This window comes from Phaethon aethereus (assembly GCF_964289735.1).
Source record: "Phaethon aethereus genome assembly, chromosome: 3".
In the NCBI taxonomy this organism is placed as follows: domain Eukaryota; kingdom Metazoa; phylum Chordata; class Aves; order Phaethontiformes; family Phaethontidae; genus Phaethon; species Phaethon aethereus.
Genome location: NC_138576.1, coordinates 100,860,009 through 100,883,824, shown reverse-complemented (window position 1 = coordinate 100,883,824; position 23,816 = coordinate 100,860,009). Strand labels below are relative to the sequence as shown.

General features: G+C 37.5%; 1 protein-coding gene across 1 annotated transcript in view; it reads left to right on the top strand.

Moving 5' to 3' along the window:
* Positions 1-4,684: 4,684 nt before the first annotated feature.
* The window catches only part of PLEKHH2 (pleckstrin homology, MyTH4 and FERM domain containing H2), a 50,331-nt gene continuing 31,199 nt past the window's right edge, over positions 4,685-23,816 (top strand). The window contains exons 1-5 of the mRNA XM_081997907.1: positions 4,685-4,810; positions 18,758-18,820; positions 19,871-20,020; positions 20,469-20,552; positions 21,980-22,061. Of these exons, the coding sequence (XP_081854033.1) occupies positions 4,688-4,810; positions 18,758-18,820; positions 19,871-20,020; positions 20,469-20,552; positions 21,980-22,061 (502 nt within the window). The 5' untranslated portion in view covers positions 4,685-4,687. The remainder of the gene's footprint in view (positions 4,811-18,757; positions 18,821-19,870; positions 20,021-20,468; positions 20,553-21,979; positions 22,062-23,816) is intronic.

Here is a 23,816-nt window from a genome sequence, read left to right as displayed (position 1 = left end):
ACCCGCGTCCCGGGAAGGGGCCCCCACCGTCTCCGCCGCGCCGCGCAGGCCCCGCCCGGGCGCCCCGCCGGGGGCGGCCCCCCGCTCCTTAGTGGCCGTCGCGGCCGTCGCTCAGGCGCCCGCACCGCTCGCCTCGGGGATGGTGGGGCGGGCGCCGAGGGGCGCGGGCAGCCGCGGCCCCGCAGCGCCCACAGCCCGGACGGCGCCCGGCGCGGCGAGCCACGGCCGGCCAGGTTTGACCTCCCTTTGGTTGCCCCCTTCCCTCCCTTTGCGATCGGGGCCGCGCCGGGCGGGCGGCAGCGCCCGGGCCGACCCCGGCTCTCCCCCGGCGGGGCGGCTGCGCGGGCTGTCGCTCCCCGGCGGCGGGGCGCGGCGGGACAGCCGACGCGGTGCTCGAGGGGCTCCGTCGGGCGTCGGCTGGCGTCACGCGGCGCCGTCAGGGCGGAGGGTGACGTTGTGTTAGGTCACCGCCATGGCACCGATTGCAGTACCCCGGGGGTGCGTAAAGCGGTGTCACCACGGCAGGAGACATCTGGCGAGCTTGAGGTCGCTTGAGGTCCCTTAAGGTCCAGGCTCCTCTCGTCCGGTTGGCCGTGCCGTTGTCGTATCCCTGCTGTTCCTCCAAAGAGGAAAGCGAGAAGAACACAAGTTCCAAACTGACATGCAAAATGAAGCTCTTTCTAACACCATCAGCTTTCAGAATTTCATGTAGAATTTAAACTTTGTACCTAGTGTGATGTCACACTGCAACCTTTAAAATTGCTGTCATCGGGAAGATGATCTTCTGTGCTTTAATGCTGTTTGCTAGGCGCATGTGACGGCGCTCTGCGGATGAGCCGTCGGTTGTCCCGTTTCCCTGGGAAGCCGAGCCGGCAGTGGCTGAGCAGTGAGCTGGGAGGGAGCAGCCTGGCCCGTGAAGCCAGGAGGGCTGTCAGGGGTCTGCACCCCGTGCTGGGGTGGGAGAGCCCAGGCTGATGTGTTCCTTCATGGGAACAACCTCATCAATATTTAGGAAGCAGCAGAAAAAATGTTTGTAAAAAGGATTTTGAAGGAAGTTTTAAATAGCTCAGGCTACAGGTTGGCTGAGCACAGAATTATGCAAAATGAGTCAAATGGAAAATAAAGTTACCACTGTTTCAACATGAGTAAGGGCCCTGGCCAGCAACAAACCTGAGAATGACTTCCTTGATTCCCAAACAGGTCCACTTTGTGTCTCATCATTTCCCTTCTCCAGTCCAACCACCTTTACAGCTCCAAAAATATTTGAAAGTGCCGAGTTTAGGTGAAAAGGGTGGAAGAAGAAGAAAGGGGCCTGAAATTCGAGAGGTATGGTCCAAATGCATTTGGGCTGGTGAACTTTTTAGGATGGTGTAGGGAACCCACCATGCACTGCGCAAACCTGCTCCTGTTGAAACAGAAGGACTTAGCAGGCTGTCTCCAGCAGAGAAAGGACATACAGAACAGAAGGACAGAATATGAAGCATTTAGTTAAACACAGCTTTTTGTTAATAACAGAGGAAAACACAGTGTGATAAGGAATATGTAAATTTGTAACATGCTTCAAAAAGCTAGAATATTGTTCACTCCTTCCCCCTGAAATGTATTTTGATAATTTCCAAGCAGACGGCAAAGAAAAGGAAATTATATCAATCCCTTTGGGGAGAATGTGACATTCTGACTTCTTGAAGCCTATGAAGAGGTTTATAAACTTAAAAAATGGAAAAGACGAATTTAATCTTTCCAGACTTGTCAAACTTGTCTCAATTAATTTTTGATGACATAATTAGAACTTAGAGCTTTAATGTGCGCTTTTTTAGTTTACTTTTCAAAAGATTCTATTTTTACAGACTCGGGGGGGAAAACGGAGGGCTTTGCGGTGGGAACTGGAGCAGGAAGAAGGGGAGGACTCTGTGTAGGTTGGACTGCTGATTCAGAGTACTCTATTAAGCCAAGAGAGATGAACTCATTTTTTTCCTCCTTTGGGGAATCAAACGAGAAACAGGAAGTCATTGATTCAAAGTAAGATCATTCACTCCGCAATTGTAAACAGTGTATTCTGTGCCCGTAAATATTTCCAGAACCCATTGGCTTGTTGGAAAATATGAAGTAAATTATTATAATCTCTAACAAACATCCCACAATAAAAAGAGTTATTTTCAAACTTTTTATCTGTAATGTTTATACAGTGGAATATTAATTAGCGTGGACATTGAGAAACTGCTTGGCTGAACACATTGTTCACTGCCAGAAATCCATCTACTCAAATGTTTTGTCTGTTGAAAGGCAAACATTTTTAACTCCACCCTGTAATATTGTACCCTACCAAAAGTAAAAATTGTTCATTGCTTGATCTGTTCGTGTTTTCACTACCACAAACACTGAAGTAGCCTACTGTTAACCAGATGCTCCCTGAGTTCATCTGTCTTATGTAGCTATAATCAGTCAAAAAGAAAAAAACATTATAAAAAATCCTAAATAGACAGTCTAATAGGAAACTGTCATTCCTCATTACTTAGGAGAGCAGAATCCAGGCTGGCTGTCCAAATCAATCTGCAGCTCAAACTCCTGCTTCCTCTGAAAAGTAGGAGAAGCTGCTGCTTGGAAGTGCCACCTTCCCCCCTTGAATGTGGGAACTCTGCACAAGGAGAGAGGAGCGAGGATTAGGGACAGGACAACGGTGAGCAACCTGGTTCCCTGACAGTCCAGGGACTTTTCTGACAACCTTAAAAGAAGGGGGGAAATGGTAAAAGACACCAGACACCCAGAAAGCTTGCACTTGAAATGATTGTGTGCTTAAAGTTTATAATTCGAGTGTTATAGGGTCGGCTCAGGAAACTATTTTAATGATGTGCTTAAATCCCAGCCATCCCATGGGGATTCCTGAGTGGGGAATTCCTAAATAGGGATGGTTGTAACCTCTTGCTTAATAGTTTGGATCATAGCCTGCAGGACCAAGAGGAAGAGCGGGTCAAGAATGGAGCAGTTACCTTCAGACAAGTGATTGTGATGACCCTCTTCTTCCTTCTAACTTAAGATACAGAATGAGAGGAAAAAAAAGTATGGTATGTGAAAGGAAAGAAAGTGTTGAGACAGGGAGAGTTTTTCACCTGCTTAGCTATGATGAACTTGAGAGTAATTTGAGACATTGAAAATTTAGAAGGGAACTAGAAAGTATTAATGTATCAAAGAAAAGTTAAGGACTTCTTGGTATCCTGCTCATGACTTTGATCTCTCTTGCGATGCTTTGCCTTCTCCTTTTTTCTTCCTGGTGTCAGGAACAGTGGAAAAGATAAATCTATAGGTCCTTTCCCTCTGGCTGATGAGAGCTTGGGGAAGGAGGCAAACTGGGTCTGCCCCCTCCAACAGCGGGAGGGAGTGCTTAGACCAAGGCTTCTGAAGGACTGGAGTAGTCCTGGGGAGGGGGGCTCTCAAAGATGTTGCTTATTAATCCATGCTAACTGGGTCAGGAGTTGACGTCTAGGTATCTATATTATGCGTGATTTTCCTGTGCCAGCCTCTTTGATCACACTGAAAACGGTTGCTACTTGCCTTTCCTTGTCAGCGTCTCATTGTCCATGACAAAGGTGACGAAAATGCAGCGTAACCAGTAATTTTTTGTTTGTTGTGATCTTCCAGTTGCCTTCCACTGAGTGGTGTTTTTATGGCTCTTAATTATTTCAGAAATAAATTGAATACTTACTTAGAGGGGATTCAGGCTTTATTTTCAAAGCCAAACCTATGCGTTCAGAGCCCTGCAAAGGCCAGGGCCTTTGCTTGCAAGGGGACTTCTTGGACTGAATGGTTACATTCAGCCATCCACTTACTCTCTATTAAGCTGTCTACAAACAGTTGGAATACAACAGAGCCCAGTCCTTCTGCTTACACACCGATGATTTTCTTGGCTTCTCAGACTCAAACCATGATGGCCAGCTCATCCTGAGTAATTTTTCCAGCAGTGCTTGTCCAAAAGGGCACTGAGCTTAGTTTCCAGAAGACATGAGCAGTTAAATGTAGATAAAAGCACAGATTTGAACTCGAAACATGCATGCATTGGGTTGTCTTGAGATCTGCAACTGCTAATATAAAGGGATTGTTTTTCATGGGGGGGCACCCGTTAGGGACTGTTTGCTCACCTGCCTTTATATTTGGAACCATAAACTCCCCCTTGTGTCTTATTAAGGATATTAAATTTTAAACGCAAATTGGTTAAGCATAAGAATTTTAAAACACTTTTTAAAGAGCCATCTGCCAAATATGAAACTTGCATAAAAGCAAATGTGCTATGAACTCACAGGTGGTTACACTGATATAAAGCATTTTCTTAGCAAAAGCTCAGTTCTCTACAAGCCTCTTCTATGTAAGAAAGCCAATATACAGTAACTGAAGATTAAAATACGGGATGTGTCTCTTCTTATCAAGGAAGACATATGGCAGCCCCAAAATAATTGAAGAAATTAAGTTATGATAAACCTAAATATCATCAACACAGATTTCAGAAATCTCCCAGTTATGATAAGGGCCCATCTAGACAAATGTATTTTTCCTAATGCTGTACTTGTACAAAATTTGGGGGCATTCTTCAGATTTATGTAAAATAAGTTGGTATGTATATTAAAAAAAAGTCAGATATTAAATACAGACTCAATTTGACATGGGGATTTTTTCCCTGTCTTTTTCCAGCATAAATATGGCTGAAATTTCAGAGCCAGAAGGCACTGTAAACTGGAAGGAAAGATGTTTAACTCTGGAGTCACAGTTAATGAAATTTCGTCTCCAGGCAAGCAAGATCAGAGAATTGTTAGCAGAAAAGGTAAGTCTCATGGTATGAATTTTAATGCTATAGAAATTATTTTATTTCATGATGGGGGCTGATCACATGTCATGGTTTGAGTTTACAACTACTGGGATTTTTTTCAGGAGGAAAAAAAAAAAGGCATTTTAAAACAAAATATATGGAAAATAGGTATGCTTTAATGCTGTGAAAGAATTTCACACACTAGATTTGCCAGCAAGAAATGTTCATTTTCAAATAAGAACACACTGGCAACTCTCCTGCAGAGAAAAATATGTATCCAGTAATCCCTTTTACAACATTGAAATTAATATTTAGCACATTTTCCTAAGTATTTAAGATCTGATTTAAGACACAGAAATCATTGGGGAGAAAACCTAGAAGTATTATTTTCCCCAGTATTCCTTATGAAATCATATAGTTTATCAGTCTTGTTTTTCCTGTAATAAGACATGTCCGACTATGGCTTATCATATTTGAAATATAAAAAAAACAACATTGTATTCACTTGGCAACATTTTCACAGAACAAAGTAATTAAAATAGTACAAGGGACAAAACATTCTAGAGAATCTTTGGGACTCATTAATATTGACTTCAGTGAATTTCTAGTTAAAAAGTTACTTTGTCAAAACTACTCTATTCTTCCAAGAGCTAAATTTTCCATCCATTGCTCCCCCCCCCCAAATTCAGATCCTTTTATAGTATGTTAGAGTGACAACATTTTTATTTTATACATTTATGTTAATGCTTCTCTTTTGTGAACATACCCAGTTTACTTTTGAAGCCATAAATACATTTAGCATGCACATTTATCCCTCTCTGAATCATTTCCATTTCACTATATTTTGGTGGGGCCAAGAACTAAATAGTATTCAAGCAGGGAAAACATCTATTTTTGTATTTATGAAGAACTATGGATGATGTACACAGTTGTGTGCTCCATTCCTTTCCAAATAATGCTTAGCATTTTGTTTTCTTTGACAGCCAAATTAACCATTGAGTATGTTTTCACGGAGATACCTGTCTCAATTCCAGGATCTTACTCAAAAGTCCTTTAGATTTCTATGTTATGCATAACTTTTTACTTTATTGACCAGATTTTGTAGGGATCCTTCTTGTAAGCCGTTCTGGTCAGATACCTTCTATTATCCTGAATAATAAAATACCATCAAAACATTTGGTTGCTTCACTGCCCAATACCCATTACCAAATGTCTATGATTATGCTGAACTGCATACGCGTTGAACAAATCTCTCCAGATCTGCACTGATAGCTGCCAGTCACTGTGGGAAGTAACTACCTACCTACTATTTTTATTGTTGAGCCAGTTTTTTAATTCATGGAGGGACATTCCCTCTTACCGTGTGTCTGTTCCCTTTAAACACTTTCCAAAATCCAAATAATTATATAAACAAGATCACCCCTATCTGAAGACTTGGTGATCCCCTCAAAGAACTTCAATAGCTTTGTGAGCCAACAATCCTCTTTATATGGGACACGTTGACTCTTCTCTCCTCTGTCATACTTATCCATGTGCCCCCTAATTCTGCTCTTACAGTTTCCACTAATTTGCTTGCTACAGGCATCAGACTTACAGGTCAATAGTTGGTTCAACCATATCATCCAGTTCTTGACTGAATGTCATTTGGCAATTTGTTACTATTATCTATTCGTGCCCTTATCTCTTCTATGGAGGTACAAAACCTCCATATGAGATGGAAAAAAAAATGGAATAAAGAAATTTAGTGTTTTCTGGATTAGACTTTTTTCATTAAGTAGGTCTTTTTTATTAAAGTGAACGTGAAAATTTGCAGCAATGTAAAATCATTGTGTAATAATACAGAGTTCCGCTGGAATTGTATTTTTACAGATAGTACTCCAAACATCTCTTCTTTGGCATGACTGAAAATACTGCTGTTAGAAAACAGTGTAGTTGAAAACTCTTAATTTTTTACCCAATCCTGCAATTTTTCTGTATGGCAAACTCTCATTGAACAGGTATTGCAGAACATTGGGTTTTGAAAGTGCAACCAGCTGTACAAATGCCATCCTTTGACATTTCATTTAAAATAAAAAAAAAAAAAAAAGGAAAACTACTTGTGTCCTTCATTCCAGTTAGCAAAGCCCATAGATGAGTTAATAAATCATTATCATTAGTGTTGGAGGAGAACATCCATCAGAGAGTACAAAACTGTCTGCTACAACACTCAATAGATCATTGGATGCTTACACAGTTGGGGCTGTTACGTGTCATATAGCTCTTCTGTCTCTTTACCCCATTTGGATCATTACTGTTCAGGATGGAAGTCAAGTGGCTAAACACTGGACATTTTTAGGGACTTTCCAGCAGCCGTAACTACCATGTTTTATGCAGCTGCTGCTGATTATAATTCTGGCCTGATCGGCCAATACTTGATGGGCGTCCTGATACTAATGACAAGAGGAGAATACAGCTGATGTCAGTCTTCACAGGTACTTAATTTGCAAAGCACACAAATATTTCTCACTGTTACTTTGATTAGCACAGGCTTTTATTTGTGGTTTTGTTTATAGTCATCTCTATGCCATGAAACATGTACTAAAGCATTGAACAATAGCACTAGACAGCCTTCTATTGCAAGACAGCAACAAAAATCACAATACTATGGTGTGACAGACATAAACCCCTCATGGGTATTAAACTATGTAATTGTTGTAGAAAAGAGAGAGTGATACTGTGAAAAAACAAGGTGGTCTCTACAGAAAGGTAGGAGATATGAATTAGTGATAATTCTCCAGTCTTCCTCCTCTGTGTGCATTGAGAGGTATCTCTTCCAGACAGTGTATCAGGAAAAGGAGTTTACATCCTATTACACTGTGTGTATGACTTGTCAGAAACTGCCATTGGGTTTTCCCCTTATATTTGTTCTATAACTTAGTCTAAAACTAGATTTTAATAAGGGTTTGCTTGAATGGATCTTTTTTCAATATCACAGAATCACAGAATCACAGAATCACTAGGTTGGAAAGGACCTTTAAGATCATCAAGTCCAACCATTAATCCAGAACCACCATGTCCCCTAAACCATGTCCTGAAGCGCCACATCCACACGTTTTTTGAACACTTCCAGGGATGGCGACTCCACCACCTCCCTGGGCAGCCTGTTCCAATGCCTGACCACCCTCTCAGTGAAGAAATTTTTCCTAATATCCAATCTAAACCTCCCCTGGCGCAACTTGAGGCCATTTCCATATCTTTGTCCGTAACCTGTGTGCTCCTGTAAATATATTCGGGCAGTGGATTAATTGAGATACTTTTCTTACACACTGGAAATCAAACACGTTTGCAAAGTTGTTTTACTTAATAGTCCCCCTGCAAATAAATCAATGATCAACATGGGAAGTCTTCAGTATATTCTTGTAATAGATTCTTATTTAAAAAAAACAAACTCTTTACTGGATTTTGTAAGTCCAGCAAATATCCTTGAACTCCAGTGGTTGAGGAGTTCAAGAAATTTGCATTATAAGTGCATTTAAGCAGTATGGCTACCAGAACTTTAATTTTGTAGGGGACGGGGTGAAGAAGAGAGGAGACTAAAGGAATATACAATGTTTTCAGAAAACTAATCCATTCACTATTGTTTATTTGTTTGGGGTTTTTATTTGTTTTCATTTTGCTAAGTAAAGAGTCTATATTTATAAATCTAACACGCAAAGAAAGAGACCTTGTTGGAGTTTTAAGGAGAAGCTGCTGCTGAAAGTGGGAGAGGTCTCTACAGGAATTTAAGGAATGATGCAGAAAGTATCCCTAGTACGCCAAATTTAGGATGGCTGTGGAACTGACTTTTAAGTAGAAGCATTTATTTTAATGCAGCTTGAGTCTAATGCATATGAAGAGTTTACTGAAAAAACCTTCACTGAATAAAAGATTACAGTATTCTACTGCAAGGTTAGCTCCTAGTGAGCATTTCATATCATAGGAAAAGCTGGTGACCCTCATTCTTTTCATAGTAAGTACATTTTTCAACTAAAATATGTGTGCAACATCAGGTATAAAGTTAATGTTTTTCCTATCACTAAAAAATTATTTTAGTAGAAGAACTACATAGATGTGTTAAGTTTCCTCTTGGGCAGCCTGCACTGAATTTCTTTTTCATCAGATCCCATAAGGACTGAATATGGTACTATCCCAAATGTTGCATTATGGGCTGTCCAGTAATACTCAACATTCACATTAATGTCTCAAAGTTTGTTTCCTTCAGTGCTGAGGGTCATTATTTTATGCTTTGAACTGTTTTCAGTAAATATAAATGATTGAGAGGATTATTTTCATGTATGTATTGATTTGTTTGCTTTTAACCTTCCATTTGGATATTCTCTGTATACATGCTCAGTTGGCAACTGAGTGTGTACATGACAAATGCAAGAATATTTATATACAGATTATGTACAGATTATGAAAATTGAATGATAACTGATTTTTAGGCCAAATACTATTTCCAATATATTCCAAAGCATAACAGAGTCCTGAATTTGTCTTACAAACCAACAGTTAAATCCATGTCCCACTGTATTTTTATTCATTTCATTATTTATTCATATTTATGGTATGTCATTTGACATTTCAAAATGAAGCAGATGCAGTGTGTTTTGTTATCTGTGGCATGACAATTTCAAGATTAATGTTTTGAGAGGAAAAGTCCGTAACGCATTTGACTTGTGCAGTGATTGCCAATATGAACATTGTAAAAAAGCACAATAAGCATTTCCATTTGCATTCAAAGGATTATGAAGGCTAGAGTAAAAAGGAACAAAATACTGTAGTACCAAAATTATTAAAATGAACGTTATTTTTCAGTATTTCAGTTGCTCCTAAAAAACTTCTTGTCATGGAAAATAATTCAGATGCAATTAGGAAGATGCAAACAGGAGAAAGCGAGGAGAGTTAAAGAGAATAAAAGTTAAAAGTATATATGGTTAGAGTCTTAGGTTTGTTTATGCCTTTTTAATACCTATACCTTTTTCCCTATAACTATTTTTATCCCTTGCCTCAAAGTTTATGCCATGCCTTTTTATAACAGTGGGGTGGTTCTTTTGTTTCACTGGTTTTGTACGTCTCAAACCTACATTCTTTCCAGGGAGGCTGAAGAGGGGAAAAAAAAGGCAAAAAAGAGAACTCAGGAAGCAATAAATTAGCTGTCCTTGTATAGGCCAGGCTGGGCAAAGGCATGAAAGAGCACAGCCCTTGCTGTGAGGCCAAAGGATGGAGGTATGGAGACGAGGGCATCCATACTATTCCAGCTCACCTGAGATGGGTAAATTCATGGAAGTTGCGGCAGCTGTGATAGTGAGCAAGCACCTGTGGAGATCCTTAGCCAATCTACTATTTGCTTAGCATTTCACTTGTAGGAGCCACAAGATGTCTTTTTTTCTCCATTTTTTTTGTGGAGGGAACTCTTTCTGCGCTTAGAAATTATGCATTTAATTTTCATTCCCTCAGAGAATATTTTCAGGCTTTAAATACCTGTTGTCAGGTCTTCAAACTGCATTATGCAGTTACATATATTTCTGGAAGCTCTTGCTCCTTTACCATCTGTGTTTCCTAGGTGTCGTGTACACTTTAATTTCATGAATAAATTCAGTTTCAGTCAAGTTTTCCATTTTTTAAACTTTGGCAGTCAGTGGTACCTTTGATTCTTAAGCCATCACCTCTTAGGCGGTGACATGCAAAAAAGGCCTCCTATTTCAGATGTTCATGTTGTGGCTGTAAATCAAACTCACAATTCAGCGAGACAGAAGTAGAATTCCCACAATTGCAGTACAATTATCAAAACAAAACAAAGCAGGCATCTGCCTTTTAATACAGATGAACAACCAGTTGTTGATACATTTCTCTCTTCATTTTAAGCACTACGTGAGACTTCTTTTTCCTTGCCTGCCAGAGTGCTTTGGCACATTATTCCATCTTGCTAAACGGTATCTTTGCTTCTTTCAAGATTTTGAATGTTATAATAATATCTACTAGAGTAGCGGTCTACATCGTTTGTATTTGATTGTGTCTCTGCAACTTAACTACCAAGACAAGATGTGAGTTGGAAAAGAAGACAGCAGAAAGAGTGAATGTTCCTAGTAGTTTACCAGACTTAGGAAAGTCCTGTGACTGAAATGAGGAAAAGCACAATTACTCAGCCAACATTACATGCTGCTCATTTGACCTTCAGTACGCTGCCGCCCCATATCCCACTACTGAGTTTCAACTTATTAAAGGCTGTATATTTACTGGCAGCTGACCTAGACTACTAATTCTGGAAGAGTTCCCTCCCTGAGCTTTTCTGTTCCATATTTTTAATTTATATAGTTTCCAGAAGAAATCATTAATTTTACTATAAGGAACTCAGCTGAAATGCAACAGATTGCTTTTTCGTATGTACTTTTCACAAATTTAACAAGCAGTAGGAAAACCTTTTGAGCTACACAATTATTCTTAAAATACTGTTTAAATATTTAAAAGAACTTGAAAGAAGTAAAATATAACTCAGTGGTAAATCTGGTCTCATGTCATGGAGACTGATAACATTTTTGAGCCTCATCATTTTGGAAACTGAGTAGATGGAGACTGATAATTTCTGTAGCCAAGTAAAGGCTTTTGTGCTAAACATAGTTCATGAGAATGAGTTGAAGAGCTAAAAAGGAGAGTAAAGAGAGACTTGCAATTAAGAAGTGCCTTTTGCCTAACTAGGAGAGCAGCGCCCGAAGTTGCTGTAGTTAGAAGTGGACAGGATTGTGGTTCTGCACACCAAGACTGTAACTATTACCCATCTTCAGAAGTGGTGAATATACGTGTATGTATGTCTGTGTGCCTGTATATACATACACACACATATATATAACACTGGTGTCAGACACAAATTGCTTTTACAGTCCATATTTCTGACCATGGTTGAGGCAAAGAAAAGAGATAATCCCTGTGGTGAACAGTCTGAACAGAGAAAGAGATAAAATGAAAAGGAGGAGTTGGTTAGATGACAAATTTGCAGAGGAATAGTTGACACTGCTTTGTTCATGAGAAGAATTGAAGCCTTTAACCTTTTAATTGGTATTAAAAATGGAGAGGACAGGAGAATGAAAAAATGGGAGTGCACTGAGAAGTAGCAGCTTGCGAGCTGCCAGGTTGTGAGCACTAAGCTGAGTTTTGCAGTAGTCATAATCTAGGTTAGGCATTCAGGTGGATTTGAAGGAAAACTAAGGCTGTAGCTTTTGCGATTTAAGCCAGATAACTAATTCTTTCATGTAAAGTTTTTTTTCATGTAGGAAATAATAACAAACATAAAATTCTATATACTATGAAGCAGTAAAATAGTGAAGAAAATTCACCATGCTTGATCTGTGAGTAGGCTAAGGGACATTTGCACCCCATTAAGACTTAGCCTTTAGCATTAGCCCTTTTTTGAGAGATTTATGACAAAAAGAAGATTGGGTTCAGAAAGCAATTCTTTATTTTGATGATTAAATCCACATCATTGGGAAGTATTTTTATAGGTTTCATCTTGTTCTAGGGAGAAGCTTTTGTGCCAAGTATTCAATTTCATGTTTTACTGAAGGCATATTTAATTTTATAAATATAGGCAGTTCTGAAGTATCACTTCCTAGATTTATGAGACAAATTACTCTCATAATTTTTCTATTAATTAGTTAAAATGCAAAGCTGTTCCATAAAAGATAAGTCTTTCTAATTACTGTGTTGCCTTTGGGATAAAAAAATCATCCAGTAAAGAATGAAGTATATCTTACCCAAGGCATGTACTAATTCCTTCTTCACGAATTATCTTCTTGTTTATTTTTCTTGTGAAATATTAGTGTCTTGATTTTACTTCAGGTATTTTGTCTATGTGGCTTAATTGGCTAGGCCATATTTTAAAGTGTGTTGTGGTTTATAAAGATTTAGGACTGTCCTTATGGGAGATACATAATACATAGAAGAGAAATCAGTGTCAAGACAGAAGGAATAATGTTTGAAAATATGGATGGAACATACCTATTCAGCTTTTTAATAAATGAGTTACGGAAGGAGGAGGGGTATTACTGTGTTTTCCTAAGCTAAACCACTAGAAGAGAGACCTTTTTGTCAAAAGAGTAAGCCATGCTTCTAAACCAGTTTTACCATTGCTTTTAACTATCAAGTGTATGCAAGGCTTTATATGTGTATAGATTGGGCATAGCATACTTTAAAACATGAAAACTGGTGGTCATCAAAGCCACTGGCAAACAGATGACTTGCTTTTAAGCAGTACTGGCTCTTCTCTTAAGGAAATGCGGAGATTTCTTAAAATATTTGGGTTTAAACATAGGAATAGAACCAAAAGGGGAAATATTAGTCACATGCAGTGCTGTGGAATAGCTGGCAGGCATACTCTTCAAACCATTTATAAACTTACCAAGCATCATATAAAAAGTCAGATCTTTTTGCATTTATAGTTTCTATTAGAAGGAAGTTCCAAAATCTTTCCTAGTCAGTGTGGAAGATGAGGGCCCTCTAATTTCCAGCCTATGTTTATCCATCACCTGTTTATATCTGCTCGCACCTTTGAAAGACAGTTGTAGGTGTGTTTATCCCTCACTTGCTTCTCCTATTTGTTTATTTATAGAAGCAAACATGTCCCCATGTTTCTTCAGTTTTGGTAAGTCCTATGTGGTGTGAGGACGGATTGTTCACTAAATCTCAAAATGGACAGTTTTAATACTTTTCTGTTTATGTAGAACACTATTTTTCAACCACAGATGGTTTGAGCCTTTTTTCAGATGAGGAAGAATTGAAAAATTGAAATGCATGGAAAAAAGCAGACCCTAAATATACCGTTCTCAAATCCCTGGAAAGTCTGTACTTTATCAGTAGACAGGCTGTATTTCTGCCTCAGAAACATTAGGTTTTAACTCCTTTTCCTGTTTGAAAACTCTGACCTCTTATCAGCATGCTTTGAAAGGCTTACAGAGAAGGCTTTTTGTTCATTAATGGTCGTATTTGTGCCTGTATTTATTTCAAAAAGATTTCCAAAAAGTCTACATGATACAACTGTACTGTTTATAATACTAAAAATTAGGAGACAGTGTATTATGCACTGATTACAATGTAAATTTTAAATGTGAATAGGACAAGTTGTTATGTTGAAAATAGACTTGAATAAAAAATTAGAGTTTTGGTCCTATTTTCAGATCTCAAAAAGGAAAGCATTCCAATAAATTTTATTTTTAAAATAAAAGAATTCCTTTAAAATTATTAAGTGATTATTTCAAATATCAAGAAGAGTATCAATTTAGTGCTGTAATTTCTCTCTAATGCACATTACAGGAAAAATGATCTGTGTATATATGTATACAAATGGAAGTATATATACACATGTATATGCATACAAATGGAGTATTTTTTTAAATTTATGAGTAATGGCTCTTGAGTTTATACCCTTTGGTGCAGAAATAGTTGTGATTTCATACAATACGTGTTTTAATAAAATGCAAATTTCTTTACTTGCATAAAAATATATGTTGAACATTTCTAAATACAGTCAAGAAACTTCCAGGTGAAGTTTGAAAAAGAACCGCTATATGATTTCCTTTTGTATTTTGTAAAAAATTCCCAGTGACTGTGTGTTGTGCTTCTGTGTCCAGACCTCCAAGGCAGTGCACCTCTTTGTTTTTATTGATGCCATGTTTCTTCAAAGCATTCAGTATTTATTCACATGTGGCATTTCTCTGTTCATTGTTTGAACAAAAATAGCTCAATTTGATGACTGTCAGATGTAGAGTGGTTATTTCCTTACTAAGTTTAAAAACAAATCTGTTTCTAACAATAGATATTATTTTCCATAATTCAGATAATTGATGCAACGTGCACTAACACATTTTCAGAAAATTATAAGAGGATTTTTACACTCAGAAGGAGAAACTGCAGGTTAAAATAACAGTCTGTTGTTCTGTACCTATGTTGATACTGTTCTTTAGTCAGTATGCGTGTATTCTTTGTTCATGGGCCTAAAGCGTTTATTCTCAATATTTAAGACTGTAAAACCAAAACCAGTATAGATTATGACAGGACACCTCTGAATCCTTAATGAATTTTGGAAAGAGCCAATCATAGATGTGTGTGACAAGAATATTCCTCACAAGATGTTTGCTGAACTGGGGCATTGTTCCAAGTTACCTCATTGAAGACATGACAGAAAATTAAGCTTAAATATACTTCATGTGCCAAATGTTATCAATGACTTGCTGTCCCTCCATGTTTGTCCTGGGAAGCCAACTTTATGTCTGTTGATACTTTACAGACTGTAGTTCATTCAAGAAATGTCTAGCCTAACAGCTGGTATATACCATTTAATTCCAGTGATACTGGTGATTTGCATAGATGTATATAGAAGGAGAGTGGTGGGATAGAGGTCTAATTCAACAGACTTTCCTGGTTTTTAAACCACTTTCTGTATAGAGTTGGTTATCAATATTAAAGTTGCAGCTATAGGTAAGAGTTCTTTCTTCTGTGTCTGTGAAGCATGCTGACCTTTGCCTCCAAATGTGGATATGGCTACAGTTACCTGCCACTTTCCATCGTGAGGTTAAGTTTAGGTATCATTTGCCTTTTTTTTTTAACAGTTTGAGGATCTTAAGCTAGCTATCCATGGTCTGAAATTGTTTTCATAGTGACTGGTTAAAGAGAATTTACCACTGCATGTTATTCTTGAGGAATTCAAAGTATGACTTTTGATTTAAACAATTAGCTATTAGTGCAGTCACATATTTTTACCTTCTCTCTCTCCTCTCTCTCTCCATAATGCTGTGATCATTGCTATGGAACCTCATCCTAACTTAAGAAGAAGTTTTAAGGTTAGGTTTTCTGTATGAAGAGAAATCTTTCCCTTGGAACTAGTTCAGCCTTTTGGCCAACAAGTTTGATAACCTTCAGAGTATCCTAAAGCAATCATTTTTTTCTCTTTAACTTCTCTTTAACTTCACAGAGTAGAAAATCACTCAGCATATAGACGTAAATCTATTTTTTCAGGCAAAATGATTTTGTGGATTGGTTTACAGACTATTTATGAAGATGGAAAAAAATTATATATTTTTAAAGTTTCATTATTGTTAAAATAGACACTGCAAAACAAACCTACATAAACTCTAAATAAAGGGAATATCCAGATTCAAATTATTGAAATGCTGGCCAATTTAACTGTAATAGAAGTGCTCATGTTTGGTAACTATGGTGTTCAGTTCTTGCTGAATAATATAGATTGCTTTTTTTTAACAGGAGCCTCCTAAAATAAATTGAAGACCCTTTAGACATTTTCCAAGTAAAATCTCACATTTAGTTGTTGCCAGGAAGCTGACTGACGTATCTGTATTGTGAGATCACCCAAAACTTCTTAGCATACCTTCTTGAAATACTTAACTCTAATAGAAGCAAAAATAAACCTTGTACTTCAATTTTTAACGTCTGGGTGCTATTTTTCTTGCTAATTATTCTCTCAGCTCCTTTGGCTCCTAGCTTGACATTCATCTTAGCAACAGCTTTATTCAAATCACATTCTTTGTCCCAGGAGCCTACCTGAACATGTTGTTATGTTCCTGGTCCTGTGCAACAGTAGATACTCCTAGCAAGAGGTGCACTGTACAGTTTCAGTGCCGAAACACGGAAGGAACTTAGGTCTGTAGTGCACTGTATCGTTCGGGCCTCAAATTGTTGTGTAGAGGAGTGGCACTACTGCTTAATGCTTGTGCAGTGGTTCAGTGATCATTAGATACGGCTAGAGAGTTGTTTTCAGTTTTAAGGCGAGTCAGAGCTAGCATAGCTGCACTGGCAGCTATGTGGACTTGGCAAGCGGCATTTTCAGGTTTTATTTCCATTTATTAAATCTGCCAGCTTTCTGATACAATCTTAGAAGTGAAATGAATTTTACATATGGGATATAAATAAATTGCCAATTACTGCCGTGGCAATCATGTGCATTTACAAATTGCTTGACTGTGAAAATTGATGAACAACTTGCTACTCATCAGCAGTAAATTTCACATTATAATATCTGAAGGAGTTTTCTGTCAAAATATTAGAGAGTATTAACAATGTTCATTATTGATACAATAGCTGCACTTCTACTTTGTTTAGCATAGTGCTTTTACTTCAGTGGTTTGTTAGCTGACCATATATTCAGAAATAACCTTAATTTCTGAATTCTCAACTCACTAAAAAGAAATGTCTTAAAAACGATATTAAAGTGAGTCTCATCAACCAAACTTCTATTTGAACATAAAACCAGAGAGACAGATGGAAAGTAACTTCAAAATTCAAAGTTCTAAAAACTAAATTCAAAATCTCAACGTGAAGTTGTACAAATACAAAATTAAATACGTGATCAGAGAGGAGTAACAAAGCTTCATCTCCTCCTTGTCCATCTGTCCAGACTGTTAGTACATGAATGCCTGGGACGATTACTTCCTTAGAACTGTTCTCGCAAAACAACTCACTGGGGACCCGGCCATAACTGTGCGTACTGTGAAATGTTTTGTCATTCTCCTATCAACAGTGTGTTGTGGTATAATGATGTAGACTTTGGGGTTTTATATCATATGAGAAAGTACTAGAAGGTCAGTCACAGCTTTTTTTTATGTTAGTGAAAACTCATTTTCTCCGTTTTCATTTTTTGATCGATAGAAAATGATGACTCGGTGTCCTTGTCTGGATGAGGTGCTAAAAGTACACAAAACTGTTTCATGTGATTGACAACATAATTGGGGAGAGAAAAAAAAAAAAAGAGACAGAGAAAAAGAAGCTGAAAGATGCCAGAAATTGAGTACAAACAGAACAGAATGAAAGTGATGATTTTAAAACCACGCAGTAAACTGGAGAAGGAATAAATTATTTTCATTTGCATTATTTGTATCATATGGTTTTCTGTGAACAATTTTGAACTGAATATTGAGTATTCCAAATATTAAGTATTTGATGTTTCATCCTCTTCAGGTGAACAGAGGTCTTAGCTAGGTATTTCCTGAGAACCAATAAGTCCTTAAGTTACAAAATAATGTACTAATTTCCTTAGGTACTTTCTAGTATGATTTCAAACCTCAGTTTACTTTTTAAAGAAGTCATAATTGTATTGTTCATCAAATTCAGACTACCGAGCTCTTACCAAAATGTAAGAAAATGTTTTTAAAAAGTTTCTTTCTGGCCGCCCCTGTTCCACGTTGCTGGAAAAGCCTTCAAAATAAATGATGTAAAATGCAGGGTGTTTCCAAGGCCTGGGGCAAAGGTTGAGCCTGTGATTTATTAGGCATCATTATAATCTAACGGATCAGGGTCTCTCACCTTTCAAAAGGGACCTGCACTCACTCCTCATGTTTTTGCTGGTCTCTGTCTTTATCCATTTCTACTGTGGCTTTTCACATTTTTTTTCTGTGTAGCACCTGAATCCACCATGTCTCTTCTGCCACGCAGCGGGTGGAGGAGTGTGGGACAGACCTCATAGCACAATTCCTCCCAAAAGCTAAATTTGTCGACCTCAGAAGGTTTAGCGGCAAAATTGTATAATGTGCCCAGCACCCTTTACTCTTGCCAGTTTTGGAAGGGAATGAAGGAGCTTAGCACTTTCTAAGACTGTGAGCCTGCAAGAGGAAAGTTTCAGGGCTACTGTCAAAGGAATTTCTACTCTTGGTAGCGGGGAAAAAAGCAGTATGTCATACAGCAGCCACAAAATTGTACTATGAAGAAAAGTTGTATTAATTTCTTTTTATGTAGATGAACCTTAACAATGTTTTAATACAGTCATAACAATGAATTATCTTCCCAGTCTGACACAGTTTATCCTTTTATTTATTTTTATGCTCCTGCCCACGACCTGTCTTTTCCTTTTTCAAAACAGACCATGAAAACATGTTTCACTGGTATTTCTGGCGACGAGCAGAAGGTGTGGCCATTTTACTATATGTTTTTATGTATCTACAGATGCAGCAGCTTGAGAAACAAGTTATAGATGCTGATCGTCAAGCAGAGAGAGCTTTTCAGCAGGTATATATATAAACTGAAAAATATCTCCACTAGCTGTGTGCATGTTACTGTAATGAAGGGAAATTGAGAAAATTGCTATTTTTCTTAAGTATTGCTCAAAAGGGAGAAGGCAGTTTCTTTTTACCTCTACTGATTTGTCTTACCAGAGATACTCTATAACACCTTTCTCTGCTCACTGTCCAGTTCAGTTCAATAAAGTCAAAGCTAACAGCACAAATGAAAAATAGATACATGTAATGAGCTGCTTCGTTGATGCATCATGCGTCTTTGATATATGATGCACATGGAAACAGAAGGGAGAGGTAACAGTGACCTATTTTAGAAAATCTGTAAGAAAATAAAATGAGGCTATGCACTACAGTCTCTAAATAGGATTATTTGATGTTGGTTGTTCTTCTTGTAGAAGTGACGTAATCCAAAGCATGAGATTATGGCTAAATATTTAACCAAAGTTTCCTTTTGATTCCAAATGGCAGATACAGCTACTGCGGACATTTTATGAACATATCTCTGGTATTCCCTAAAAATCCTTCCTATCTTACTGTGAGACAGATAGAAAGTGAAAATCGTAAGAATAAAAATGTTTATGTACTAATTTGGAGTTAGAAAACATTCCTGAGTACAAGCCAAGTACTTTTCAGCAGTTTTTTAGAATGCTTCTGATAATTTTGGGTTGTTTTTTTTTTACACTGTGCAATTGTTTAGTTATTAAAATGCCTAACAACAGCTCCCTGTACATAAATTGTATTCTTCCCATATTGGCGGTTCTAACAGCTTGTGTGTTAGAAACCTAGAAGCCTCACTAATACTAACAAAATCTGTATAAGGTCTATCAGTGTTTTGCTAGTCCTGTTGGTATTAGATGGTATTAGATGCATAGTGAGATGTAACGAACTGTAGGATTTCTTCTCAGATAGGCTTCAGAACTTTGCGGGGTTATCTTGAATCTTAAGTGTGGGGCAATTTTAACAGTCCATTTTGCCATTAAGTTACTACCTTTAACTTGGAGTATTATGTTTCTTAAAGTCTTATGTTTGACATTCCAAATAGGTACAGGTCATGGAAGAAAAATTAAAAGCAGCTAATGTTCAAACAAGCGAATCAGAAACCAGGTTGTATAAGAGGTGTCAAGATCTGGAGCTCCTGATACAAGATAAAAATGACATAATACAAAAATTGGAGCAACAACTGGAAGAACAGGTTAGAAATAACGGCGTTAAAAAAGATGGGCATCAATTCCATTCTTAATTATACAAAAGGAAAATAAAAATTAAGATCAATAGAGGACAGAAAAGTTTAGCATTATTTCTGTTGTTTGATTAAAGAGGTTCCCATTAGAAGTATGTAATTTGAATAAGGTTATTCACTTCACATTATGCTCTGGCTTCCTTTGAAAGAACATCTAACTTTTAAGAGGGTAAAGATGATCTTCCTCTCCACTGTCTCCTCTGAAGAGCTTTCATTTTCCCTAGAGGAAAGAGGAACAGCAGCCTCTGTGAAGATCCTATTCACCATTTTAAAAAAAATCACCTTATATTGCCCAGGAGACTTAATTACTTCAAGCAGCCTTAGGATTTGTGCCTAAAGACACTACTCAGGCAGACTATAATACTCAGTGAAAAATATGCTTATGTCAATTTTTTTTCAGAAGCAAGTAAGATTGCAAGAAGCAAAAATCATAGAAGAAAAAGCAGCTAAAATAAAAGAATGGGTGACAGTCAAGCTCCATGAGGTATAACTCTTGCTACAATACTTACACAGAAAATATAATGGTGTGACTGGATATCCCTTAGGCTTTTTGGCTGTTAAAGGGCATTGTGCCATAGTAAAAAAAATGCTTCCCAGTTTCATTGATCTATACAGTCATTTGCTTGAAAGAGGAAAAATTAAAACAACAGCACAGAGGGCAGAGTATCCATGTCACTTGAATTCTGATGTCTAATTTGGTCAGCTAGTATATTTGGGTCCTCTTCATGGAGAAAGGGCCCAGAACTGCTCTCTGGAAGGTGAGAGAGATTAGCTGGCAAACTGAGCTTGCTCAAGTAGATGCCTGAAGTGTGAGTAAACCTCAGAAAGCCGACCAAGTCTGCTGGGGCCTGGCAGAAAAAAAAAAAAGAGACTTGATAATTTTTTATTTTCCAATGCCCACTGTACTCTTAGTCATGAATAGTTTAGGGGCACCAGCTCTATTCCCAAAAGAGACCAGTTATCTCCCTTTGTTCTCTGCTTGGTGAGATAACCAGGTCTTTGCCCTGCCTAAGGCTGCCGGTTTTGGTGTGTATAGAATTTGAAGTTGCCCATAAAAGTTAAACTGGAAATTATACTCACCCCAGTTGAAAAACAATGAAATTATTAAAGTAGGAAACTAGAAGTAACATTTACTATCAGTCTGCAAGGGGAGTTTTTGAAATCATATAATAAAAATGCAATTAAGTTGAGCTAAAATTGCCTTGAAAAAATTTGGACAAAATCAGATATGACTCAAACTATTTACTTAGTTTGAAACGTGGAGAATCTCGAGCTAGTTTCACAGAGGTGGCTAGGTGTGACCCACTGGGAAGTAGAATTGCTGGCTCCTCTCTGCATGACATGGGATACTCAGATTCAAATCTTTGCCTAATTCAGAGTGGGAGTTTGAACCAACATCTTTTACCTCCTGGTGTGGGCTACAGCAATGGGTTGTTGGGTTTTTTCTTCCTGTAGAAGGTCTGCTCTGTAAAAAGTTTTTTGGTACCTATTTTTTTCATCTTTGCTGTGGGATGATAGGAGGCATTAGCACCATCATTCCCTCTGGTTCCTCTGCTTGCTCTTGGGTTTGCCAAGTGGCACAAAATTTGTAATTCTAGCGCTCTGCTTTTATTAAAAATGCCAATGCAGATTTCTTTTTTCCTTAATTATTAAGGCTTTTTAAAGCTGTCTTGGGTTTGCTTGGTTGGGGGAATGATTTTAACAGAAGTTGGGCAAATAATGATTGCAGGGGATTTCATTGTTCAGAATAAAAACATGCCTAGACTGGCATTAAGAGAAGTAGCAGAGAGGAGCTTACCATTTGGACTAGCTTTATCCTTAGATAGGCAGAAATTCAGAGAAAAATCTAAATGATGTAATGACTTAAAAATTGTTTCACCGATGGATGAGATTGCATTTATATGCTTTTAGTTAGAGGTGGAAAATCAGAAACTTCGCTTGATCAACCAAAAGCAAACCAAAGAGATGAAAACAGTACAATCTAAACTGCAAGGTAAATGTACAAATCTTTTAAAATCTTCTCTATATATGGTATAATTCTCTCTATTCCATATTAATTTGTGCATCCACATAATGGAAGTATTCTGTGAAATCACAAAGATTTCAGTTAGCATGAATTGACATCAGAGTGACTGTATGTGAAGGTGTTAGGCAACCAATAATTTAATTTTTATTAAAAAGACACACAGACAAACCACAACTGGTTTTTGTTGGGTGAACGAGTATCCCTGTTATTTAAGAGGTTCTGCAAGTAGTAGGATTTGACTGTATTCATGTCAGATCTTTGCTTTCACTTATTTATAGCACAGGTAGTCCTAGCACTGTTAAGGAATAGATAAATGTCAGTTTGCATCTGCTTTTTCTAGCAAATGCTCAGCTGGGAATCAGAATTCTGATCAGATTTTTTTAATTATTAATTTGACTACAGTGATCCAAAACCTTAATTCAGCCAAGCACCACCAGGTGCCTCTCCAAATGGATATAGTTAATCTAAAAATTGTAAAATGTATATATGGGAAAGAGGAATATCCTTCCAAAGAGCATTATTTTGCATTAATCCAAGTTGAGTTTTATTTGCTGCCATGTTGCCTGTTCACCAACTTTATTAAGTCTCTCTGAAGGTTCCAACAGTCCTCTCCATACTTGGTTGACCTGAGAACTTACTATCATCTGAAAATCTTGTTAATTTGCTACCTAGTCCTCATTTCTTGATAATGTATCTCATGTTTATATGTACATACACAGACGTTTAGAAATGTGTATATGTACATAAATATATGTGTTTGTACACATCTAATATGCATAATATATGAAAAACAAAATACACAATATGAAGCTTTTAAACTAAGATGCATCTCTATTAATGAAGAAACTGGATTGTTTGGTTTCTTTGCTATTTTTTTCATCAGTAGCAATTCTATATACTGCAGCACTTAACAGCTCTAGTCATCCTCTTCTGAGAGATATATTCAAAGGCTTTTTGAGATACTTAAGAATTTGTCAGCTAGTTTTCAACACACATTTACTGATATGCTCAAAAATATTAAGAAATTTATTACCATTTGCAGTGTCCATGCTGGTAACAGGCTATAAATTATGATCATGTGGTACTGTTTTAAACAGTTTACAGGTGTGGATAAGGGCCTTTTGTTCCTGAATTGGCCACAGACCTTTTAATAAACAGGGATGGACAGCACTGTTTCATATCAGTTTCTGGCAGAATAGCTGTCCCTGAGGACAGCTTTCATATTCCTGAGGCAGTTAATCATTTCGTGCTTTCACTTTCTCTTGAAGTCCTCCATATATACCTTCTAAGCCTGGTAACTTACTCCTCTTTATATTTGCTGTTCCACCTGTTACAGATTCTCTTAATATTTTTATCTAAAGGGAAGGCCGCCACATATTTTAATGCCATTGTTCTACAGTCTTTCCCATATTATATATCCTAGGCCAATCCATAGGTTTAAATTCAGTCACAGCAGAATAAAATCAGGTATTTCCACTAGGTTTTCATTCTGTATTAAGTGAATGTTTTACATCTTATTGCTGTGAAATTGTTAAAAGAGACTTTTTTTCTTTCTATACTAAAAAATCAATCTTTAAGAACTAGAAATGTAGCTGTGGGTTTCTTTTGATATGGGGAGGTATCAGGTAGATTTTTATTCCTATAATAATTTTTTTTATCATCTTTTTGCTAAATTTTAGTTAACTTTAAAAAACAACAACTTTACACTGCAGAGTAAAGAGA